Below are 13,024 nucleotides of genomic sequence, written 5' to 3' on the forward strand. Positions count from 1 at the left end.
CGTTAGGGATATCCATGTGGATATTGAAGTCTCCAAGGATCAGAGTGGGCATGGAGAAGGAGAGAAGGAATGTGAGGAAGGGGTCAAAGTCGTTAAAGAAGTTGGAAGTGGGGCCCGGAGGGCGGTAGATGACGGCTACAAGAATCTGGAGGGGGTGGTAGAGGCGAATAATGTGGGCTTCAAAGGAGGGGAAGGAAAGGGAAGGGGGAGGAGGGATGTGCAAAACAGTGCTTTGCACATAGTAAGTGCTTAATAAATGCTATCATTATTATTATTATTATCTGTAAAATGGGGATTAAGACTGTGAGCCTCATGTAGGTCAGGGACTGTGTCCAACCTGATTACCTTGTACCTACCCCGGAGCTTAAAACAGTGCTTGGCACATAAGTGCTTAACAAATACCACAATTATGATAATTATAGTTATTGTTATTATGTGTCAAGCATGTGCTAAGTGCTAAGGTGGATACCCTCAGATCGAACACAGTCCCTGACCCACAAGGGGCTCAGAGTCGAAGGAGGAGAGGGAACAGGTATTTCAGCCCCATTTCACAAATGAGTAAACGGAGTCACAGTGAAGTGAAAAGACTTGCCCAAAGTAACGCAACAGGCAAGCAGCAGAACCGGGATCGTCACCTGGGTTTCCTGACTCTGTCCTGTGCTCTTTTCAGGAGGCCCGGTTGGTGGTCTGCCCGTTGTTCCCTGTGGACAACCTGCCTGAACTCTGGGGGCTGGCTGGAGGCTCCATGGTGCCAGCGGGGGGGGTGATGGCATTTCAGCTTTCCCGATCACATGTCTGTCTGTCAAGTAGCCTTCCCGATATATGGGTGCCCTACCCCCTCGCCCCGAGTAGTTTCTGGAGGAAGGCAAGTGGGAAGTGCCTCCATAGTGGCTCTGTGGCCTCCTTCCACCAGGCCGGAGGTTCTCCCCTTTCAGTCCAAAAGGAATCGTCTAATCCTCCAGAACAACCATCCCAGACAGACCCGGCCCTTGACGCTCACTAAGTCCCATCAGGTTGCTGGGATCCCAAATCCTCGCCGCCCTTCCTCAGGCGGACATGTTTCGGCAGGGAGGAGCGCAAGTGAAAGACATTCTGGGAATCTCCCAGCCAGTCTCGGGGGCCGGGCCGCACCCAGCACAAAATGCAGGAGCGCTGACTGGATCAGCCCCTTATGAATAATAATGATGGCATTTGTTAAGCGCTTACTGTGTGCCAAGCACTGTTCTAAGCACCGAGCACTGTTAGGGTCAGCCTGCAAAGTGGCCCGGATCCTCCGGGTGCGTGCGTCTGGGGCAGGCTGGGGGTTGCCTCAGTTTGGGAGACGCAGAGATTGTGGATGGATGAGAGTCTAATCTTTTCTTTCTTCCTCATCTCCAGACAGATTTCCGATTCTATTGGGTGCATTCAAAGCTGTCCGAAGAGGAGGGCCTGGGAGAAAAAACCAGGCTCAATCCAGTAAGTTTATATGTAGAGCTGGAGGAGGTTTGACAGATTTCATTTGTTTTGAAGGGTTTTTTTGTGGGTTTTTCTTTGTAATGGTATTTGCTACGTGATGATGATGATGATGGCATTTATTAAGCGCTTACTATGTGCAAAGCACTGTTCTAAGCGCTGGGAGGATACAAGGTGATCAGGTTGTCCCCCGGGGGGCTCACAGTCTTCATCCCCATTTTACAGATGAGGTAACTGAGGCCCAGAGAAGTGAAGCGACTTGCCCAAAGTCACACAGCTGACAAGTGGCATGGCCGGGATTTGAACCCACGACCTCTGACTCCAAAGCCGTACCATATATATATATATATATATATATATATATATATATATATATATATGTATATATATATACCTGTATATCAATCAATCATATTTATTGAGCGCTTACTGTGTGCAGTATGCACACGTGCTATGTTCCAGGCACTGTTCTAAGCAGTGGGGTAGATACGAGCTAATCAGGTTGGACATAGTCCATGTCCCACATGGGGCTCACAGTCTTAATCCCCATTTTACAGCTGAGGTAACTGAGGCACAGAGAAATGATGTGACCTGCCCAAGGTCACACAGAAGACAAGTGGCAGAGCGAGGATTAGAATCCAGGTCCCATTCTTTTTTTACACCGCCTCCCGGCAGGGAACATAACCACTAATTGGGTTGTATGGTGCTCTCCCAAGTGCTTAGTACAGTGCTCTGCACACAGTAAGCACTCAATAAATACCAGTAATGATGTTTCCTGGATATTGGAGGAAGTGGCACAGTCTGACCTTTTCAGACGGCCCAGTTAGCACCCAGCGCGAACACGGCAGTCTCCACGATGCTCTGCAGTCAGCCGTGACTTCAGCCGTCCAAATTTCCAGATCTCTGCGGGGCCTAGAACGTTTTCTTCGTCAGTCGGGGCTGCTGGGGTTGGGGTCCTGGATCTGAATCCTGTAAAGAGGGATGAAACGACAAAATGAATCAACACCGCCAAAATCAGCCTCCTCTAAGGAATGAAGGGGAAAAGCTAGCCACAGGCCCAAGCGAACTGGTCATGCCTGCCCAGGATGAAAGCTGACCGGTCCTGCCCTTCCCTAAAAAGAGCCAAGCCCAAGAGGGCTACCTTGGGAACCTCAGAGGCCTGGGAAATTGTGAGAGAGCGCAACTGGGGCGGGAGGCTCTTGCCCCTCCATCTTCCCCAGTGCCCATGAGTTAGAATAATAATAATTGAGATATTTAAGTGCTTTCTGTACCAAGTTCTTGGGTAGATACAAGATAATCAAGTTCCACATGGGGTTCACAGTTTAAGTAGGAGGGAGAAAAGGCAGCATGAAGCAGCCGACTGAATAGAGCATGGGCCTGGGAATCCACCACTTGTCTGCCGTGTGACTTCGGGCAAGTCACTTCACTTCTCAGTGTATCAGTTACCCTCAGTGGGGGGGTTTAGACTGTGAGCTTCATGTGGGACAGGGACTGTGTCTAGCCTGATGATCTCGCTTCTATCCCACTGCTTAGTACAGTACCTGGCACAGAGTAAGAGCTTAACAAATACCATTTAAAAAAAAAACCCAACAGGCATTGAATCCCCATTTTACAGATGAGGAGACTGAGGCCTAGGGAAGAAAAGTGACTTGTCCAAGGTCCCACGACAGGAAAGCGGCAGGGTTGGGATTAGAACCCAGGTCCTCCGATTCCCAGGGTCTGCGCTCTTTCCGTTAGATCGCACTATCCCCGATCTAAGGTGGAGGCATCAGAGTGCTTCAGCCGGGGCCTTTCTTTACTCAGTTTAATGCTCTGGCGAAGGGCTACGATGCTGCCGGCCTGAATGCCTGGTGACCCAATCAATTAATCAGCCAATCAGTGGTATTTATTGTGAGGCTCAGACCGTGAGCTTCAGGTGGCACAGGGACTTGATTATCTTGTGTGTGTCCCCCAGCGCTTAGAAAAGTGCCGGGCACATAGTAGGTGTGTAACAAATACCAAAATTGTTATTCCGGCGCCTAGGGGCTTCTTGGGGACCAGAAGTGGCAGCTTTGAAAAGCCCCGAGGGGATGCAGAGGAGCACCTCCAGCTCTGAGCAGGGAGTGGGGAGAGGAACCGCAGAGAGCAGACGGGTGGAGGGTGGAAGATGCAGCTAGAAAGCTATTATGGTGGGGACCTTAAGCAATAGTGACTAAACCTGAAATTTTTGAAATGTCATAATAGAAGAGCTTTATGTACATCAGCTGCCGCTCTGGAAACCCAACTTGTATTTCTCTCCTAGTTTAAATTTGTGGGTCTGAAGACTTTTCCAAGTACTCCTGAGAGCCTCTGCCAGTTGCTGTCCACGGATTTCCCTTTCGAGGTGAGGCAAAACAGCTGTTTCTCCTCATTTGAAGCCGGCGGGAAACCCAAATAGGGAGCTGAACGGGGGGCTCAGACAACTGAGTCAGGGAGGATCCCTGCCCCTTGAAAGGAAAAGCTGCCTTCTGGGTTGGGAGAGTGGTATGATCTTTACACCTCCATGCATCATAGAAATTCTCCTTGGTTTACTGCCATACTCCCAGGTTGTAGATGAGATACTGTAGAGTCATTTAGTACCTTGCAGATAAAATACTAACAGAGGCGTTCGCATCTTCTATCCCCTGGTCAGAGAATGGCATTCCAGGCCATTTTTAATTCTGTTCTATAGTACTTATTAGGCAGGGTGGCCTAGTGGATAGAGCACAGGCCTAGGAGTCAGAAGGTCCTGGGTTCCAATCCCAGCCCCGCCCTTTGTCTGCTGCGTGACCTTGGGCAAGTCACTTCACTTTTCTGTGCCTCAGTCCCCTCATCTGTAAAACGGGGGTTAAGACAGTGAGCCCTATGTGGGACAGGGACTGTATCCGACCTGATTATCTTGTATCAACCCCACTGTTTAGAACAGTGCCTGGTACGTAGTAACCGGTTAACAAATGCCATTATCATTATTATTATTATTATTATTATTATTACTCACCCAAGTGCTTAGCACAGTGCTCCACCAATAGTAAGTGCTCAATAAATCCCGACTCCACCACTTGTCAGCCGTGTGACTTTGGGCAAGTCACTTAACTTCTCTGTGCCTCAGTGACCTCATCTGTAAAATTGGGGGTTCAGACTGTGAGCCCCCCGTGGGACAACCTGATCACCTTGTAACCTCCCCAGCGCTTAGAACAGTGCCTTGCACATAGTAAGCGCTTCATAAATGCCATTATTATTATTAATAAGTACCATTGATGGATTTAGCCAGGCATGCGGGCTACTGATACTGGTGCCTCAGATTGCCGCTTTTTCTTCCTGCCACCCCTCTTCCGTGCCCACGCCTCTCAGTAGGGGGTGGGCAGGGGCACCATGGTGGGGCCAGAGATCAGTGGAGGCCGAAGCAGGAGCAGCAAAGCAAGGAAAGCAGCAAAGTAAGTGGCATCCCAAAGCTGCTGCTCTGGAGGTAGCCCCTGCCCTTCTCTCCCCTCTACCCCCGCAGCGGAGCCGTGCTGGGGCCGAAATCCCGGAGCCCCTCCACGTGGGTGGAACATTAGCCCAGACGCTGGGGGAGCCGGGCCCCCCAACTTCCTTTCCTTGCCCAGACACCATTCTTATTCCCTTCAGCGCTGCTCCAGTGGCCCCCCGTATGCTCTCACTCCAGCCTTCGCCAGCAAAGATCCCCCGTTCAGTCACTCAGTCGTATTTATTGAGCGCTTACCGGGTGCAGAGCACCATTCTAAGTACCTGGGAGAGTACGAAACACCACATCCCCAGCCCCCAACGAGCTTACAGTCTGGTGGGGGGGAGACAGACATTAATAGAAATAAATAAATTACAGATATCACCAAGTTCTGTGGGACTGGGAGGGGGAAGAACAAAGGGAGAAAGTCAGGGCGACGCAGAAAGGAGTGGGAGAAGAGGGGGCTTAGTCAAAGCAGACCCTTTCCCATTCCCAGTCCCGGTTTGCCTTCTACCCCAGTGGGTCGGACAGCAGTACTGGGTGAATCGGAAGAAGATAGAATCCTACTGACCGAACGCCAGCTTCCAAAGTGAACGGTCTCCAGGCCCCTTGGAAAGTTGGGAAAAGCGGTCCTTTAGTTAGAGAAGGCCACGGCTCTCCCAAAGAGTCTGTGCCTTCCCTGCCGGTGAATGTCTTGCAAAGATAAGTAATAATAATCATGTGGTTTGCTACGTGGCAAACGCTGTACTAAGCATTGGGGTACATACAAGATCATCAGATCCCACATGGGGGTGACAGTCCGGCCAGGAGGGAGAACAGGGATTGAATCCCCGTTTCGCCCAAGGCCGGGCAACGGACAAGTGGCGGAGTCGCGATTAAAACCCGGGTCTTCTGATTCCCAGGCCCAAGCTCTTTCCACTGGGCCACACTGCTTCTGTCCCTGAAATGCAATGTCACGTGGGGCTGGGAGAAACCCGACTGTAGGTCGTAGCAAGCAGCTGAGACCCTGCCATGGTGCAGGGGATCAGTCGATCGATGGTAATTATTGAGCGCTTGCTATAGGCAGAGCACTGTACTAAGCGCTTGGGAGAGTACGATACAACCAAATTTGCAGACATGTTCCCCTCCCACAGTGAGCTTACGGTCTAGAGGATGGCCACAGTAAGGCACTAGGGGGTCCCACGATACATTAATAATTCATAAGAACAGTGCTTTGCACATAGTAAGCACTTGACAAATACCATCATCATCATCATAATGGGATCCATTAAATGCTGACTATGTGCCAAGCACTGGCGTAGATACAAGGTCATCAAGTTAGACACAGTCCCTGTCCCTTACCGGGCTCACTATGTAAGCAGGAGAGAGAATGGGTGCTTACAATCCCTGTTTTACAAATGAGGAAACCGAGGCACAGAGAAGCGAAGCGTTTTACTCCAGATCGCGGAGCAGGCAAGCGGCAGTCGGGATTGGAAATCAGGTCCTCTGACCCCTGTGCTCGTCCCTAGGCCGTACTGCTTCTCTATCATCGTCATTATTATTCTTACTACTGGGGTATTTGTTAAGCTCTTACTATGTGCCAAGCACTGTACTAAGCCCTGGGGTAGATACAAGATAAATGAGGTCCGCAAGTCACTTCACTTCTCTGTGCCAGTGACCTCATCTGTAAAATGGGGGTGAAAACCGTGAGCCCCTGTGGGACAACCCGATCACCTTGTAACCTCCCCAGCGCTTAGAACAGTGCTTTGCACATAGTAAGCGCTTAATAAATGCCATCATCATTATTATTATTATATGGGGCTCACAGTCTAAGTAGAAGGGAAGACAGGTATTGAGCCTCCATTTTGCAGATGAGGGAACTGAGACACAGAGAAGTGAAGTGACTTGCCCAAGGTCACACAACAGAGTAGTCCACATGGCTTTTATGTTCCCAATCAATCAATCGTATTTATTGAGCGCTTACTGTGTGCAGAGCACTGTACTAAGCGCTTGGGAAGTCCAAGTTGGCAACATACAGAGACAGTCCTTACCCAACAGTGGGCTCACAGTCTAAAAGGGGGAGACGTTCCCACAGTTCTCACAGTTCCCAGCACTGTGCTAAGCGCTGGGGTAGATACAGAGTAATCCGATCGGACACAGTCCCCGTCCCACCTGACGCTTACGGTCTAAGGGGAAGGAGAACAGGTTTCCCATCCCCATTTTACAGATGAGAAAGCCGAGGCCCGGAGAAGCGACAGGCATGGTTTGGCCCCTGTGGGATGCCGGGGCTGCCCTGGCCAGCTGGCCACCCAGACGGGCACCCTTTTCCTCTTCCCACCTGCAGCCTGGCACTTGTCGGGGAGCCCACCTCACCTCCTCCTCTGCGCAGCCGATGTTTACTCTGGACTCGAAACGGCCAAAGCCAATGTTTTCTTTTGAGAAACTGGAGAGAGCGGAGCGGTACGTGAGGAGGGAAAGAGTCCAAATCTCTTCTCGGCATTGAGGGCCTTGCGGAAAACCTCGGGGAAGGAGCTCGGGCGACCCGGGGGCTGGCGCCGGCTCGGCCGCTTCCCGGCTGTGGGACTGTGGACGACTCCCTTCCCTCCTCTGGGCCTCAGTTTCCTCATCTGTTACGCTGGGGATTTGATACCCATTCTCTCTTCCCCTTAGGGACTGTGTCTGACCTGATTATTGGGTATCTATCCTAGGGCTCAGAGTAAGTGCTTTAACGTATACTATTGGTAGTAGCGGTACCAGCGGGAAGCAGCGTGGCTCAGTGGAAAGAGCACGGGCTTGGGAGTCAGAGGTCGTGGGTTCAAATCCCGGCTCCGCCAGTTGTCAGCTGTGTGACTTTGGGCAAGTCACTTAACTTCTCTGAGTCTCAGGTACCTCATCTGTGTAGCGGGGATGAAGACTGTGGGCCCCATGAGGGACCACCCGATCACCTTGTAACCTCCCCAGCGCTTACAACAGTGCTTTGCATGTAGTAAGCGCTTAATAAATGTCATCATTATTACTGTTATTATTAGTGACCCTTGACCTGTCCCCATGCCCGTCGACTTTGGGAAAGCTTCTGGGCTGGGAGACCCGATCCAGTAGCCCCCCTGACTCCTCCGCTTCCCGGGTCTTCCCTGACTAGGTGGACGGGCTTCTCTTCTACCACAAGCAAGCCCATTACAGCCCCGGCAGCACACCGCTGGTGGGCTGGCTCCGGCCCTACATGGTGTCCGACGTGCTCGGCGTGGCCGTGCCGGCCGGCCCCCTGACCGCCAAACCCGAGTACGCCCGGCAGCAGCTCCAGCAGATCATCGAGCACAAGAGAGGGAAGAAGGAGGCAAGCGGCAAGACGGCTTCCGCCGCCGAGAACGGACGCTACGAGCTGGAGTACCTGTCCACCCCCAGGCCGGCGGATCCTCCGGTCGGCCAGGACGAGGCCGGGGGCCAGATGGAGGGCTGTTGAAGGCATTTGGGAAGAGCTGCTGTCTGGGACAGGAGAAGTCATCCCCCCCACATCCCTCCCAAACCACCACCCGCCAATCCTCCTGCTCCAGCCTCGGCACTTCCAGGGGATTGTTATGGTCTTTCGCCAGGAGGAAAGACATAATAATCACCACGTGTGGCTGCTCTGTCTCCTAAGCCGCTCCTCCCCGGAGGCTTCCCGGCAGCTCCACTCCAGGGGAGGATCCAAGCAGGGCGCTCTGGGTCTTCCCCGTTTGAGATCCGCCCCTGGAACGTTCCCAGTTTGGATGGGGTTCAGGGTGGATTGAACAACTGTTACCGGTAAGGGGGGATCTCAGCCCGACTGGAAAAATATATGCAATTCTTAAGATAGCGGCTGTATGTGATTCTCAAAGCTCTAGATGGCCAGGTACCTCCCCGCCCCACCAGCCCTCGAAATTGGTTTTCAGAACCTCTGGTCCGAAGTGCTCTCCGGGTCGCTTTAGACAGACCGAGCTGAGCGACAGAAAATGGATTTCCGGCCAGGTTGGGGAGCATCCCGTTAGAATCGCTGCCGTTTCCAGGATCTGAATTGATTTCCCTCTTTTGAGAAGGCGAGCAGAATCTTCTCCAGGGACGACGTCGTTGAAGGGAGGATGCCTGGTGAGCTGACTCACACGTGAGCTACTCTGACCAAATGGCTTCTTCGTGCCGGCGAGCGCTGGGGACCATCTGCCTCGCCTTCTTCGGAAGCTTCCCCAGAGGGCTGACCCCCGCTTTCTGCTGCAAAGCCAACAGAACTCTGTTATGACCCTCTCTGGCCCATCAGATTGTATTCTCTTCTATCTGTTCAGAATAACACCTGAATCGCTGAAGGGGGAATCGGGCCCGATTTTTACAATTTAAGATTTTTAAAATATGAAACTCCTTCTGAGCCAAACAATAGCTCTGGGAATGTAAGAGAGTGAAGGAGTGGGAGAAGGCGGAATAAGGCTGCCCAGATTCCTTGTGTCCAGGGTAAGCAGGATGGGTTTCTGGCACACAGAGAGACAGTATCCTGAAAATGAATCTGTAAGACCTGAGAAGGAAATTGTTTTTCAACTGTGCCACTGACTGCAACACAAAGACTCCTGACTGATGAGCAATCGCTCTTGTGTTATTACTTTTCAAATTTTGAAAGGATTGTCTGCATTGGGTCCCCCCTGGGTACCAAAATCTTGTAAGATGAGAGAGAAAGAAAGGAGGGGAAGGGAGGGGAGAGTGTGTGTGTGTGTCTGTCTGTAGTCATTTACCATACTCTGGGCCATGACATTCATCTCCAAATTTCTCCTGTAACCAAGAGGCCGAAAATAAAAGACTAACAGATTAAGTTGGGAATGCCAAACAGCTCTCATGAGTTGAGAGTGTTAATGACCCTGCTGAGCATAAATACAGCTGTAGCTTTCACGACCTGGTTTTCCTTGGCTGTGTTCCATGTTTGACCTGGAAAAAGCCATGTGGGCATAGATACCTTCATCCCAGGAATGATCTTGACAGGAAAATAACCCCATCTTCTCAGAAAGTACCGGGTCCTGACAAGCTGTGGTAAGAGCAGAGCATGATGCTAGAGCTAGAGCTTAAAACCCTGCAATAGTTGGACTGAGGATAGCATTTGTGGTAGGGATCTTGGAAAGGTTAGCTCCTCTCCTCCCCCACACCAGATAAATAATAATAATAATCATCACCGAGGTACCTGTTAAGCGCTTACTACATGCCAAGCGCCGTATTAAGCGCTGGGGTAGGTACAAGATAATCAGGTCAGATGCAGTCCCCGTCCTGCATGGAATCCACAGTCTTAAGGGAGAGGTATTGAACCCTTGTTGTGCAGGAGAGGAAACTGAGGCCCAGGGAAGGGAAATGACTTGTCCAAGGTCACACATCAGGCAGAGCTGGGATTAGAATCCAGGGCCACCGACTCCAAGGCCTGGGCTCTCTCCACTGGGCCAGGCCGCTTCTATGGCAGTGCGGCCTGGTGGGGTGGCCCCAGAGGTGTGAACGAAGCACGCGATCGTTGCGCTGCAGATTTCTAGGAACTCCGGTTTATTTTTAGCATTACGAAAGCAAGATAAAAGCCTAAAAATACTTTTCTCTTTACCCCCAAGAACACCGCGGAGAGGAAAAAATAAGTACCGTAAGGCGGGAGGGGGTTTACAGAAGCGGCGAGCTTCAACAGTAAAAAGGAAACCATCCAAACCCAGCCATTTGAAAGACCGTGTTCTTGGCTTTCATTTCCTTCTCTATGTAGGACGGGAGAAGCAGACCAGAGCATTAAGATTTCAACCCAAATGAAGACCGGTTAGACGCTCGTCCTTTCGTCTTCTAAGAACTAAAGGAGATGAAAGGAGTTTATAGCTTTAAAAACCAGGTACCAAGAGTGGCCCTGAAACTGTAGAAAATGTATTTTAGTGAACATTTACTATGTGCAGAGCACTGGTCTGAGCCCTGGGGAGAGTACAATGGGACACGCACTCGCTACTCTCCTACGACAATCCGGCTCAGATACTTCGCTCCACTAATGCCAACCTTGGCACCGTACCTCGATCTCGTCTGTCTCGCCGCTGGCCTCCCACCCACGTCCTGCCGCTGGCTTGGAACGCCCTCCCTTCCCACATCCGACGCAGTTACCCTCCCAAGCTTCAGAGCCTTATTGAAAGCACATCTCCAAGAGGCCTTCCCTGACAAAATTCTCATTTCCTCTTTTCCCACTCTTCTGCGTCTCCCTGACTTTGCTCCCTTTATTCACCATCCCCACCCCCCGCAGCACTTATGTCCATATCTGTCATTCATTTAGTCATATTAATGTCTGTCTCCCCCTTAGACTGTAACCTCACTGTGGGCAGGGAATGTGTTTGTCGTATTATACTCTCCCAAGCATTTAATACAGTGGTCTGCCCACAGTAAGTGCTCGGCAGATATGACTGACTGAATGTCTGTCTCCCTCTCTAGACTCTAAGTTCATTGTGGGCAGGGAATGTGTCTGTTATATTGTGTTTTACACTCCCAAGCGCTTAGTACAGCGCCCTGCATACGGCGCTCAATCAATACAATGGATTGATTGGGAGACACGATGCCTTCCCTCAAGGAGCTAGCCGGGAAGATACTGTTATATTGTTGTGTTATACTCTCCTGAGCGCTTAGTACAGCACCCTGCATACGGGACTCAATAAATACAATTGATTGATTGGGAGACACGATGCCTTCCCTCAAGGAGCTAGCAGGGAAGATACTGTTATATTGTGTTATACGCTCCCAAGCGCTTAGTACAGCACCCTGCATACGGCGCTCAATCAATACAATGGATTGACTGGGAGACACGATGCCTTCCCTCAAGGAGCTAGCCGGGAAGATACTGTTATATTGTGTTATACGCTCCCAAGCGCTTAGTACAGCGCCCTGCATATGGTGCTCAATCAATACAATGGATTGATTGGGAGACACAATGCCTTCCCTCAAGGAGCTAGCAGGGAAGATACTGTTATATTGTGTTGTGTTATACTCTCCCAAGCGCTTAGTAAAGCGCCCTGCATATAGCGCTCAATAAATACAACTGATTGATTGGGAGACACGATGCCTTCCCTCAAGGAGCTAGCAGGGAAGATAGTTATATTGTTGTGTTATACTCTCCCAAGCGCTTAGTACAGCGCCCTGCATACAAGATCACTTGTTGGATTTGGTTAATAAAGTTGTAGGCCTTGCAGGGATTCTGAATGTCAGGAGATAGAGAGTGCCGGTGAGGCTGTGCAAATCACTCTCCATCGATTGATAGTATTTATTGAGCGCTTGCTATGTGCAGAGCTTCTGGTAGACATGATCCCTGTCCACAAGGCGCTACAGTCCATCAAGGGAGACAGACAACAAAATAAAGTACAGAGACCTCAGAGGACCTGGGTTCTAATCCTGACTGCCATTTTTTTATGGTATTTGTTAGCACTTACTATGTGTCAGACACCGTTCTAAATGCTGGGGTAGGTACAGATGAATTAGGTCGGGTAATCAGCAAGCAATTTTCTGCTGGGTGAACTTGAGCAAGTCACTTAACGTTACTTTGCCTCAGTTTCCTCATCTGTAAAATGGGGATTAAGACGGTGAGTCAGCCTTTAATTGAGTGCTTACTGTGTGCAGAGCACTGTACTAAGCTCTTGGGAGTACACTATAACAATAAACAGACACATTCCTTGCCTCCAGCGAAGCTATAGTCTAGAGCAGGGAAGACGGACATTAATATAAACAAATAAATTACAGATATGTATATAAGTGCTGTGGGGCTGGGGGTGGCGGTGAATAAAGGGGGCAAGTCAGGGTGATGCAGAAGGGAGAAGAGGAAAGGAGAGCTTAGAAAGGGAAGGCTTCTTGGAGGAGATGTGCCTTCAATAAGGCTTTGAAGGGAGGGGAGGAATATTGTCTGTCAGATTTGAGGAGGGAGGACGTTTCAAGCCAGTGGCAGGGCATGGGCGAGAGGTTGGCGACGAGATAATAATAATAATAATGGCATTTATTAAGCGCTTACTATGTGCAAAACACTTTTCTAAGTGCTGGGATGAGATGGAGAAGGTTAGCGTTAGAGGAGTCAATTGTGCCGGCCGGGTTGTAGCGAGGTGAGGTGGGACGGGGACTCTGTCCAACCCGATTATCTTGTATCTACCACAGCACTTTGTA

General features: G+C 50.5%; 1 protein-coding gene across 2 annotated transcripts in view; it reads left to right on the forward strand.

Moving 5' to 3' along the window:
- Nucleotides 1-9,713, forward strand: part of LOC119946125 (snurportin-1-like) — a 30,525-nt gene extending 20,812 nt beyond the window's left edge. The window contains exons 7-9 of one of the 2 annotated variants that reach the window (XM_038767545.1): nucleotides 1,378-1,455; nucleotides 3,734-3,814; nucleotides 8,031-9,713. In XM_038767545.1, coding sequence (XP_038623473.1) covers nucleotides 1,378-1,455; nucleotides 3,734-3,814; nucleotides 8,031-8,351 — 480 coding nt within the window. In that variant the 3' untranslated portion in view covers nucleotides 8,352-9,713. The remainder of the gene's footprint in view (nucleotides 1-1,377; nucleotides 1,456-3,733; nucleotides 3,815-8,030) is intronic. The other variant, XM_038767546.1, reaches the window with a different exon arrangement.
- Nucleotides 9,714-13,024: the final 3,311 nt, after the last annotated feature.

This window comes from Tachyglossus aculeatus, chromosome 26, assembly GCF_015852505.1.
Source record: "Tachyglossus aculeatus isolate mTacAcu1 chromosome 26, mTacAcu1.pri, whole genome shotgun sequence".
NCBI classification, from domain to species: Eukaryota; Metazoa; Chordata; class Mammalia; order Monotremata; family Tachyglossidae; genus Tachyglossus; species Tachyglossus aculeatus.